The sequence below is a fragment of the Ochlerotatus camptorhynchus genome, unplaced genomic scaffold (genome assembly GCF_037179485.1).
Source record: "Ochlerotatus camptorhynchus isolate MF236.1 unplaced genomic scaffold, CSIRO-AGI_Acam_v1.1 ptg000019l, whole genome shotgun sequence".
NCBI lineage: Eukaryota > Metazoa > Arthropoda > Insecta > Diptera > Culicidae > Ochlerotatus > Ochlerotatus camptorhynchus.
In genome coordinates this window covers 892094-905072 of record NW_027040511.1, presented here as the reverse complement: position 1 = coordinate 905072, position 12979 = coordinate 892094, and the positions used below count along the sequence as shown (strand labels likewise).

The window sequence follows — 12979 nt, the reverse complement described above, 5'->3', positions numbered from 1 at the left end:
AATTTTTCTAGAAAGACAACCTACTGACAAATCTTTAATGTATTGCAAGATGGGCAATATATTGGAAATTTTGTTTTTCAAGACACAAACTTTTATCTTTTGGCAAAACAAGAATGCTAAGTTGCCTAACTAGACAAAGTCTTTACACTCACAAAGTTTCATTGTAATCTGCCAAACCCATTCGTCTTTTGCGTTTGTTCCCATCTATGGATCAACGGGATCAACGAACATCAATGTATATTGCAAGTCGTACAAGATCACATAACTAACGAAAATTTTCTTCAGTGAGCATCGAATCATTTATAAAAACTCAATTTCGTTTAAATATAAGCCATATTATAAACGACTAACAAAGGAAGGCGGGTAACACCATTTTACGGGATATCGATCAATATGGAAATATTTCAATTTTCCGTCACATTTTCAAAAAAAAACATGAAAGCCTATCGTGGAAGCCACTGTCTAACGGTCACAACTTATGAGTAGTCCAACGAGTAATACCATCAGAAACCGTTGAGTAGGTACGTCGTTTGTCATCGCAGCAAGGGTGGCGTTAGATGGCTGAACAAATATTTGCGATTCCCAGGAACTGCTTTATCCATCCATCTTACACTGTCACGAGTAATATGAATAATATCCACTCACCGGCATGTGGCTTGACGAACGAAGAAGGGCGTTGTATCCGAAACATCCTGAAAGCCAAAGCTCAGGAAGCTTGAATGAGTTGAACAAACAATTTAGTGGCCACCGTCACCGTAGTCATATTACCGATGCTCCTCAAAAATACCTTCTAGATAGTTTTACTGCACGGATCAGTGTGGAGGCACTTTGTGTTGACGATGCTAGAGGCAGGCACATAAAATTTGGATTGTTTTCTGCACTGGCTTCCATTCGATGTGGTCATCGCTTTGGGTTTTGCTATTCGTGCCTTTCCTGGTTTAATTGAGCCGAGCATCGTAGCACAGAACAGAAGTGGCTCCACTCGTTATTGGCGAACATTAGCGCTCCTAGCGGTAGAAGGCATCTTCTGCCTGCAGTTAAGATAGGCAGCATGCTATGATAGTGTGAGTGTACATAGAAGCCCGTGTGGGACACTACCACAACGCATCGTTTGTGTAGCAGGAAAACGAACCACTTTTTGATTCGCTGATTTCTTTGCACTTCCCCTTCTGTTCTGTGATAGTAGGCACTGTGTTCAGCCACGTTTTACAAATTGGGTGAAACGTGAGCATTAATTGATAGGACCCATAAAAATAATTAACTGTGAATGAAAAATGAGCGTAGGTTAACAAATTTGATTTTATGTGCGGTTCAAAATTGTATTGCCAAAATGTGTTATGTAAATCTTGCGCAGTTTTTTCGGCGTCATGAATTTTTTGATTGATTGAAATTATCAAACAGTTAGGAGAATTTCTCAATACTGTGTGGTAACTAAACAACCCATTTTTTCTGAACGCATTAAATTATTGAATTTTCTTTGTCTGTTTTGAACTTAGACATTTGTTTTATCTAGTTGCCATTTTTCCATTGATTTTATCCTGATTTTTTTCAACAAGTTGTTCAACGGGTTGAAAAATATGACGCGCAAAAAAAAAAACGGTTGGGTGTATGTACAGGTAAAGTGCACATGGATGAAAGCTTACTACAAGAGAGCGTGACAAAGCTGCTCTCAAGCATTTTCAGCATCTTATTTACGACTATCCTCATTTCTTCTGCTTATTTGCCTTGCCATGTTGGAAAGAATGTGCAAATGAAGGGCCACTACTATTCACTACACTAATAGTCGGGGAAGGTGTGTGTAGTAAAACAAAACCGATTTCAACTGGTGTAAGGTGTTCCCATTCAAAACAGCGTGAGAAAGACAAGGAAAACAGCTCAACAACAAGTGTTTCGAAGGTCGCTAGCTTATGAATATTTATTTCTGTACCCATTAGGGCGGTTCAAAACATAGATTTTGCTCCACCAAGTTCAATCAATTCTAAATCAGGTCCTGATCATTCTCCCAAAATCTGATTCTTATTTTCCGCGTCCTAGCCTTTCGCCAAACATGAACCACATAATTGAAAAACGAATGTCAAATTAGGATATATTATTCTTATAATCATGAGTAGGATTCAAAAGTACGGTGAGATAGTGATAATTAATTCTTTTAGGAGGTGAAACTTGCCATGAAATTTGGTGATTGATTCTGATTGGAAAATTTATAATTTTAAGATATAATCGCATAATCACATATCATTTCAGATTATTCATTCTTCTACACATTATAAAATAATCAGTATTTGGTCAAATCGCTTTCGGAAAAATGACGTTCGGTCAAACGGCATTCGGGCCAAATGACCCGATAAAAGTGATGAATTTCTGAACGGCCACCTGCCAGTTCGATTCATAATCGCAAAATAAGAACCGGTGTAAATAATGGTAAATATTGATTAAGGTTTAGAAGCCGGGCCAATGATTTTAAATTTGTATGGGAATTACTATGGAAGAATTTCAAAAATCACTTATATCGCTCTAACTTTGCTTCTCCTTTTCCAAACGTTAAAAAAAAAAACAATAATATGTTGTTGTTATCATAATGACCAAAAAACCTACGATCAGTTTTACAGCATATCAAGAAAGATAGACATGCGAAAAAACTACAAAATAGGGTAAATTGTCAAGACAACAACGCCAATGATGAACATCACAACAACAGGCTTGTTGATCATTGACAGGATAACCAATTTTTTTGTTTTCAACGTTTGGACAACTACAAACAATGTTAAAGCATTGTAAGTGAAAATCAATAAATTTACATAGTAATTCACCGAAATCTTTATCCAAATTTCAAATGATTGGGGCGGCCTCTAAACCTTCATCAATCTTTACCATTTTTTGCACAGGCTCATATTTTGCGGTTTTGAATCGAACTTGAGAGTGGCATATCAGAAATTCATCTTTTTTTAATGAAGCACCCTATGGTACCTTGAATTCATATTTTGATTATTATTAAAGTATGATTGAACACTGTTTTATAATACCTCGATCACACTACAATTCCTTAGTTATCATAGGCCCATATCTCAGTAGGTAAAGGCGCAGCTATGGCTTTCGAGATAGTACATACATAGTGTAAGTTCATATGCATAGTAGCGCCAAGTAGTGCGAAAATTTTAAATATATTTGTCTACCATCCAGAATGCGTTGATTACCACCCTCATTAACAAATACCATAAACGAACTGTATCCTGGATGCGTAAACTATCCCACAAATGGTTTGGATGATATCCCGAACACGTCGATATGGTTATTTTTATTAGGGCAGCACCACTCTGCACAGTTTTGTCGAAGACATATACTTTGTAGATGGTCAGCATCTGGATTCATAAATTGAGCACATTTACTAATATCCTGGAGGATCGAACGTGGCCATATGTTACGTTATACGAAACGAAACGAAATATTTTTATTTACTGCTCCAACCTTTGAGTACAACAAATTCCATCCAACAGTGGCCGTCTTACCCCCGATACAAGTCACTGTAAAAGCTTCTGTAATAATTTATGATTTTTGAAAAGCTAACCTTTTCTTCTGTAAGCACACCGAACAGACTTGTATTCAGCTATTAGTAACATTAATTGTACATAACACATAATATGATAACTCTAAACATTAAATGTCATAAGCACAAAATAACAAGCAGAACACGCAAACATGCATGATATTGGTTTTTGTTAAAATGTTATCAAGTTAAAATGTGTTTCACAACATTAATAGTAATAGAGTCAACTCTTCCTAATACGATATTGAAGGGACCATCGAGTTAGGGTATTACTACTATGTATAACTAATTGTACATGGAATCCATCTTTGACATAATAGGATCAGTGATGGAATTCTCACTAAAATATCATTTTCTCGTGCGATAAGTTTTCTCTTGGGAGTTTCCCGTTACTAGTTTCACACTCCAACATTTCTTGAGCGAGCTTTTTGGGATGAGAGAACCAACGCGAGGATACGAAAAATATCAGATCACCTTTTCTCTCTATCTATTTACACCACATTCGTTCTTGAAAATCTCACTACACATTTCACAACGCAAACATTCTAGACAGAAAGCTATCCCGAGTAAGTCAATACACTCTCTGAAGCCTGATGAGTCCGGTAGCTAGCTGTCTACTGGCGCCTGTTATTCAAAGTACGCGTTATCAGGACGATGAGTTTTTTGCAGCTGATTGGTGCATTGGATTTTGGCAACAATGACTGAATCAGCAGAAGTGTCAACGCGGCATTAACGAGGAAGGGGGAGGGGAGTGTAAGATTCTGTGACTCATTATTTATATGAAAAAAGTGCCTCAGGGCAAGGGGGGTTGCGGAAGGAGGATCACTTAATGTGTCCTCAATTTCGCGAGGTATAGTTATTGCATGACTCCTCACCACTAGTGTTCGTAATATCGTTCCCCGGGGGCGACCCCGGTGTAGTGGTTAGCATCCATACCTCTCACGCCAAAGTCACGAGTTCAAATATCACCCCCGGACAAGTCACGAATAACCCAAGTTAAAGTGACTATAATAAAAAAAAAAAAAAAAAAAAAAAAATCGTTCCTGTAAGGTACCATGCAATTATAATGTATGCAAGAGAGGGGGATGGTTGGGAATATTGGATATTGTGATTGTGTTCTTAACTTTGTACTAGACGTGGTAGTGAACTTTTTCACTGTCCGCTCCCATAACTGGAAAACCTTGTAAAACAGAGTAAAACCATACTGAACTTCAAGACGCTCGATTTGCTGACCAAGGATCTGACAAAAATATCTTTGTAGTGTGTAGTGGTAAAGCAACAGACTGGGAACGATCTAAATTTTTCATCCACAAGTATTGCAAGAATTGAAATTAACAGTCAATCTCAAAATATTTTAGAACTTTTTTGAAAATGATTTTTCCAACACTGTATGATGAGACGTAAACAAACATGTCATGTAAAATTAAGTGGTCCGAGATTGGTAAGTTAGCCGGCGCCGTTAGTGTAGTGCTAAGCGTGACTGCTTTCTCACCCCAATGGGTCTGGATTCAATCCCAGCCTAGGTCGGTGGGATTTTTCTGAGGCATACAAATCTATGGTCACGTCTTCCTTCGGAAGGGAAGTAAAGCCGTTGGTCCCGGCCCATGTGTGTTTGAATGGGTGCGATATCCTACGCAGGTGTGGAGGCTATCTTCCTGCACATTCGATTGCCGTCAATTTTAAAACACTTACACTTGCGTAATCCAATTTTCAAGTGCGAAGTTTGTTATCCTCACTTTTGCTCCAGCCAAAAAATGTTGGTTTGTAAATTGTTACCCTCACTTTCGAACCATCAGTACTCGCGTAAATAGAATGGACTATACTCCCTATAATCGCATATCAGTCCCATATGGATTTTCGTCAATTTTGAGATATCAACGCTATCGACTATCAATTGGCATCCACGTTCATATTATGTGATAAAACTATGGACTTTGATCATGAAAAATGTGAAAACAACATCAGGTCAGTTTGTCCCATCAAGCAAAATAATCGCATATCAGTCCCATCCTGAAATTTAATCGCCCTTAGTTCAGGCTAAAGATCTGCTTTTTGAATTGCCATATTTTTCGTTGATATAACAAAATATGCAAGCTTCATTGCAACAGATTTTAACTTTAAAAAATTATCAATTGATTTACTATTATTTATCAAATATTTACATGGGGATTGCACTTCGTAACTTTGACTGCCATTTTCCATATGGGACTGATATGGGATTATAGGCAGTATAAAAAGGTGCGTTCAAAAGACTGATAGCATTATCAATTCGAGCAATAATTTCCTCGACAATATTTACGCTTAAATCGTACATAGGCATAGTAAAATAAAAAAAAAATGCCCGTTTGGCATGGGACTCACCAGTTTTTTTTGTCTCCGTTTCTCAGCTGCTCGGAATGGGATGCTACCGAATATCCAAAGTAGGTGTTGGTCGCTCCATACTTGACGATGGGAAGACGCGTTTCAAAATTGAAGCACAGCACGGCGGAAATGGACATCACCGCCGCGACGGCCAACAGTGGCAGCCAGGAACAACATTCATTCTTCGCCATATCTCCGTTCGAATATTCACTCACAGATTATCTAGTGCACAGGGAATAATTCAATTGAACCGCTTGAGATATCTCGATTTCGCTATTTTTATAGCATTCTGCTTCAGCTTCTTGCACTTTTAGCATCCGCACCATGGGTGCCACACGGCATAGTGAATCACTGAAGATGGCACCATCCCGACGACTTTCCTCCGCTTGCTCGCATTCGTTGCCTGCCGGGAGATGATTCGATCGTTTCATTAGAGGAACCAATAAATTTCAAATATTTACGAGTTGGGGATTTTCGTTTAGGTGTTGGCCGTTCCGGTCGCTGCTTTCATTCGAAATTTGCACACTCATTTACACACTTGCTAGGAGTTTGGAGCAGGGTAGAGTAAGAGTTGTACGTGTTGTTACCAGTTCATATATACATTGAGATGTTAATAAATCAATGGTGGCGAAGAGAATTCGGAAAATTTATGGAAAAATTGGAAGAATTATGTAAACAGAGTAAATTGCATGAAACTTTATTTTGATTCATACTTAAGTCAAATACATATTCAGTTATTGGTGTAAATGCATGTTCAAATAAAATTAGTCCATGCTTCAACGCTGTAATGGAGAAGATGTTTCAGAACGCGTGATAAAATGTAATTAGGTTCTTTAATCTTGAAAAAAAAAACCGCATTATATAAATCTGAAAGAGCTTCGTTTTTCGGAGCATAACGATATTTTTTTCGAACCCATAGACTTTCACATCGATTTTTAAATGAAGATTTTATGCAAAATATTAACTTCACTGTTTGACACTAAACTAACAGATTGACAGTTCACTCCAATAGAAAGTCCCACCGAGGGGTGCTAAGATGAGGATTTTGCTAATGTAATCGTACTTATTTAACATAATTATTACCTAGTTCGTTTATTTGGAAAGCTCAATCGCGTTAGCTTTGCAGAGCCGATAATTTATTGTTCATTATTTGTGACAAATTTAAATTATTTCTATGTCTAGTAGCAGTTGGGCCGAATACTCGCAGCTTATACTTATTTAAAATAGTTCTAGTGCACTAAAATTGATGACATTTTGGATTTCGGTTCCATTTTCAATGCAGATTACGAATATGCATTTGCTTCAATACACTTATGACCAATTGGTGTAGTAGAAAATCATTCATTTTTTTTGTTTGCAGATTTAATTTTAGAGCTTATGTGGACGTTATGTTTAGTTTTACATGCCAATGAAAGCATTTCTCCAAGTTATCAAATATGAAATGAATAAATGCAAATCATATAAAAAACGCTAATTCTAATGGAAACGATGCGTGAAACAAAGTTGTAGGAAACAATATAGGCTGTCCTGATATCATGTTCTAGAATCTGAATTTCTCAATTTTTGAGTCCACATATTTAAAGTAGCCATTATCAATGAAAAAAAAACTCCCGGTTCACGAAGATTTTTCTTAACTCAGGACCAAGAAAACTTTTCTCAGCATAAGAAATATTGAAACTTCACAACATTTTTTTTTTAATTCCTTGAATCTGATTATTTTCTGTGTTATCTCGAAAAATTTGCTGTTAAGAGAGCCGAATCAACCAATGGCTGAAAGTCTCTTTAATAAAGTAACCTAACCTAACCTTTGCTGTAACTAGTCTAGATATGCTTCGAACATATTTCATTAAAATTTAAAATTTGGAAATTGTCTTCAAATTCCTGATAATTCACGACGATTTACAGTGGCCAAAATTTAAATGATTTACTCCTCGGAATGACACTAGACAATTACTGTTTTTATGGCAGTGATCTAGGAGGCTATGATTTTAGAACACAACGAAATAAATATTGGGACAGATTTGTATGTTGTTGTTGTTGTTGTTATTGTTCTTGTTTTTGTAAATTTTGATGTTCTTTGACATGATTTGGAAACTTTTGGCATGGATGGTGGATAGGTATCTTCGAGCAGACCGACCAAATTAGGCGAGCGTGATCGGTCGTCAGCCTCCAAACCGGAACCGTCCTGTTACAGTTAAGACCGAATTGCATCTTCGCTACCTGTATCCACTCTCGACCACGTGGCCAGTTTTTATTGTCTCGAGCTCTACAATGACCTAGATTCCGTTCAAATAAGCGAATTCCATACAACCCATCATCACCCTCAGTACGGTTGACGATTGAGAATCACTATCTCCGTCGTTCTTCTACCGTTTCTCCGCCTCAGTTTCACTATCAACCCTCACCTCCATGTAACCATCAGTCATCAGTGGGAAGCGTGACTGGTTTCTCACCCCGATGGGTTTGGGTTTAATCCCAGCCGAGATTGGTGGGATTTTTCTGAGGCCTAAAAATCTCTGGTTACGTCTTCCTTCGAAAGGGAAGTAAAACCGTTGGTCCCGGTCCAACCCAACAAACATTGCATGCAGAATAAGAGATTATGCTTCTTCGGCTAAAAAATGCTCATTTTAGCCATTATGCAGTGCAAATTGTTTGTTGGGATGTGTGTTGATGGGTGCGACGAGGGGCACGCAACACAAAGAATTGGTGCGTTGAAGTTAAAATGCAATCAAAAGTCTTCTTCTTCTTCTTCGCATTTTAAGCTTATTGCATATCGCATATTAGCTTATTGCGTGCTCTCAACTTAGTGTTCTAGAAGCACCCCAACAAACAATTTTAGCTGCAGATTAGCTTATACAGGCAAAAATTAGCTGTATAAGCCAATTTTTGGCTGTATAAGCTAATCTGCAGCTAAAATTGTTAGTTGGGACTTCCACAGTTATTAATTGAGAGCTTTCGATGCCTGTACCATTTTTGCATTGATATGATTGTGTGGCAAGTCCAATCATACTTCTATGCCCAGGGAAGTCGAGAAATTTTCCAACCCGAAAAATTCCTAGACCGGACCGGGAATCGAACCCAGCCGCTTCCAGCATAGTCATGCTTTGTAGCTGCGCCTTTACCGACTGAGCTAAGGGAATCAAAAGTACTTAAAGTAATTAATGCATTTTGAAGTAGTACTGACGGTAGTTAAAATTACCTATCCGTACTTAATGTAATTTAAAGTATTGAAAATGTAATTAATGTACTTTAATTACGATATTTAGATTGTAATTAATGGACTTAAAAAGTAGTTAATATTCGACACTGTGTAATGAATGTAATTAAACCAATAGTTAATAGAATTAATTTAATTACAGCCGTTGCCTGCGTCGGAGTTAAAGGTTATTGCGTACTCCTAAGGGTGCGATATCCTACACATGTGTGGAAGCTGCCTCCCTGCACATTCGATTGTCGTCAATGGATGGCAATGGAGCGAACCGGACCAGGGTTTAGGGATAGGCCATTTCACCTGCTGGGTCTGTGCACTATCTCGGGGTCAAATATTGTTTAAATACAACAAATTCATTTTGTCGATGTCTCAACTGTCAGTAAAATAGATAATTTACTGGTATAAAGGTGATCGTCAAATGTCAAATAGGGGTGATTCAAATTTTAAGGCAGCCCGACCAGAAGAAAATAACTTATGAATACCTAATTGTGTTCCTGATACCTACCTGATAAGAGGTAAAATACCAAAGAATAATACAAAAAAAAATGCATGCAAAATACTTTAAAATTGATATTAGGATACCAAAAGAATACCTGTGCGGAACTGTTTGGTATTGCATTTACTTAATTTGGTTGGAATAATATTGTGGTAACATTTTTTTTTGCTTAATTTTTTTTGGTATTTTACCTCTTATGTCTGGCTAATCCATACCAATTTTAGTATTTATTCGTTCCTGCTCAGGACGCGTAAACCCGAGCAGGAGAAAATAACTTATGAATACCAAATTCAGGCACGACAATAGTAAATGTAACTGGCAACCTAAATATAATATTGTTGAGCCTAACATAAAAGGAAAAAAAAAACCAAAAATAAGCACCTCAAAAATGTTCTACGAATAACGATCTAATCAATAATAACTGACGGATACTCATCGCTTTTTTAATGCCAGAATATCATAATGTGTTATTTGAAAGGTATTCTAATACTAATCCAATAACTGCTTTAGGTGTTATTGTCAAAAAACAGAAAGATCCTGTTTTGTTATTTTGGCATTTATTTGATATCTTACAAAATATGTCGATAACTGAATAACATCAAAACAAGGTTTTTTACCACAAGCATACCATAATAAGGTATCATGCCTCATTAAGATATTCATATGTTATCGGCTAAGGCCAAGCGCAATGACAGCGGAAGCGGAACGGCAGCGATCTGAATAAGCCTACTTGTCGCATTGTAAACTAGTAGAACCAAATCGACTTCGGTTAGTCATCTTGATGTCATTTGTGACAACTGTCAGACTTGCCGTTTCCGTTTCCGTCAAACTTGCCGTTTAGTGACAAGCGTGCTACTACTAGGATAAGTATTCTCTGAAAACTCCCTTGGATGCATCGGATTTATATTTTCTGAAATTAGCCTCAGCATTCCATTGAAAATTTCCTTGATATCACCATTGAATTCTCTTCAGAATTATCCTGTGGTTTTTCATAAAAGAGTAGTTCTACACCAAATTACAAATCGATCTGACGCGACCTTCTCCGATTTACATGCAACTTTGTTTAATTGTTTGTTATAGCATATGATTTATACTTCAGCTGAATTTCTGTCAGTTTGAATTTTGCAAGAATCAAAAAATAAATATGGTGTATCTGATACTTTTACCAATAGTTACTCAAAAACGTTACTTCCAAGCTAAATGACATCTGAAACAAAGTTGGAAAAAATAATTCCTTGAAAATTACCAAAAATCTTAGAACAACAGCTTTTGGTAATTTTTTTGATTTATTTTTATTTTCAATTTTTTGCTTAATGTTTCACAGAAAACGATTTAAAAGTCTGAAAACAAAAGTTTTGAAAGTTTGTACAAATTTTTACAAAAAAAAAATAAAAATAATCAAAAAGATGAAAAATATGACTAAAAGTTGTTGCTTATTGTTTTTTGGTAATTTTCAAATGTGCAACTCTTAAATTTCACAGAAGTTAGCATTTTAAAACATTTTTTAGCAAAACATGTATGAAATATATTAAACGAATATTTTTTTGTTATTAAATTTTAAGCGCCTTTTTTGGATTTTTTGTTCAAATTGGCGTATTCGATATTTTTCGGTATGAAAACGGCTCATCTAATCTAAATAATGGCTGCGACAAAGTTTTAGGAAACTGGATTGCCTTTTCAGGAAAAATTAAACAATGGAAAAAAAAATTAAAATTACCGTCAAAAATGACAGTTTAATTTTTAATAGCCTCTTTAATATTTAGATCAATTTTCCATAAAATTTTAAGCAGTATGACCGAGTTGAGATACTGAGCAAAATCCACGGTCCCTGTGAACTAAAATAAGCACCTTTTTGCCTTAATTAACTCGGTCTCAAGCGATTAAAATAAAAGTGGATGGATCATTGTCCTCTTTTAAAAACTGTGAACGTAGTTTGTGCACAATTCCTGTTCTTGTTTTCCCATGATTTTGCCTGAAAAAAAAAACTAATTTCTGTTTGTTTATCCTATGAATCGATAGGTTCAATTATCAGCAACCCCATGAAAGCTGTTTAAAGCATTCCATCAGCAGTTGCTTGTTGCTTGACTTGACTGTTCCATCAAGGTCCTGTAATTGCGACACTCACATCTCATCGATTATATCGCTTGACAGAACTTTATTGATACGGGTCTGCCGTACATGAAAGAATTCTCCAACGCGCTAAGAGTCTATTTGATTGCTCTCTACCCATTTGCGCCGATTGATTGGTTGGAACAAATCTCAAATCCATACACGATTGAAAACTAACTGCTGCTGGCGGCCGGAGAAGATTGATGAACACGTACTCATAATGAAACTGGCAACAACAGTAACGGGTGCGGTTTAATCTTCCTGACTGCCATGGACTCGTGTGTATTAGAAAACTGATACAAGTTTTAAATGCAAACAGTGAGAATTGAATCTATCCGATAGCACTCATTAGTAGGTAATTATTCGAACACAACGCTGTATTTCTTCATTCCAACACAAAAGTCACTACAATCGCAAATAACAATCACCATGATCAGGGTGCGTTAATTTAAAAACAATACAAAATGCTGGTGCTAGAAAGTTATGTCACTTTTTCAGTTTATCAGTTGTACATCACCAGTCCTTATGGCATAGCTTTAACAAAATTACATAATTCTTAATTGTAGATACTGTGTCCAACACTGCACACTTTCTTTATTTTATCAATCATTCATACTAATACACTGAAACAAGATCCCTTATCATTCCACGTGACATACACTAGAAGCACTATCAAGTAAAAGCTTCGATCACTGAGTTAACGTAGTATCACTCCGGCGAGAACAGAAGTGTTTCCACGTGTACATAGTTTAGCATCGGCTTAGATCTTCTTGTTCTTATGCACAATAAAAAACGAAATATTTGCAGGAAGGTGGCAATCATCGATGCATTCTTACCCCCAAGCGTACGCGAACACTTGGTAAAATACTGACGGAATCCGCGCCGCGTAATGTTATTTACTCGCGAGCAGTTCACTAAGTTCGAAATAGTTGCATCTACAACGAAATAACAACAGCTATAACACCAATGAGTAAACACTTTGGCAAGGGGAAGAAGAAGACTATCGCGGCCAATATGAGATGCGAATCAACTTATTCACGTCCATTCCGCTCGACATTTGAAACCTCTCTGACTATGGAATACTCAATAGCTCAATATGAATGAAAGTCGAGTTGTGAGAAGAACCGGCACGCAAGCTTGCAATGTGAGAGAGTATTCGAACAGTCGAGTGTTTACGTCGTTCACTACAAGCGAGTGTTAAATAGTTATGCTCTAGCAGTGTCAGTATGTGTGTCGAATTTCTTCGCGATAGTGTTTC

General features: G+C 36.8%; 1 protein-coding gene across 2 annotated transcripts in view; it reads right to left on the bottom strand.

Annotated features, from left to right (window-relative positions):
* The window catches only part of mew (multiple edematous wings), an 85303-nt gene extending 72528 nt beyond the window's left edge, over positions 1-12775 (bottom strand). For both annotated transcript variants that reach the window (XM_065223972.1, XM_065223976.1), the window contains exons 1-2: positions 12558-12775; positions 5906-6308 (exon numbers count right to left, since the gene is read on the bottom strand). In XM_065223972.1, the coding sequence (XP_065080044.1) occupies positions 5906-6096 (191 nt within the window). In that variant the 5' untranslated portion in view covers positions 6097-6308; positions 12558-12775. The remainder of the gene's footprint in view (positions 1-5905; positions 6309-12557) is intronic.
* Positions 12776-12979: the final 204 nt, after the last annotated feature.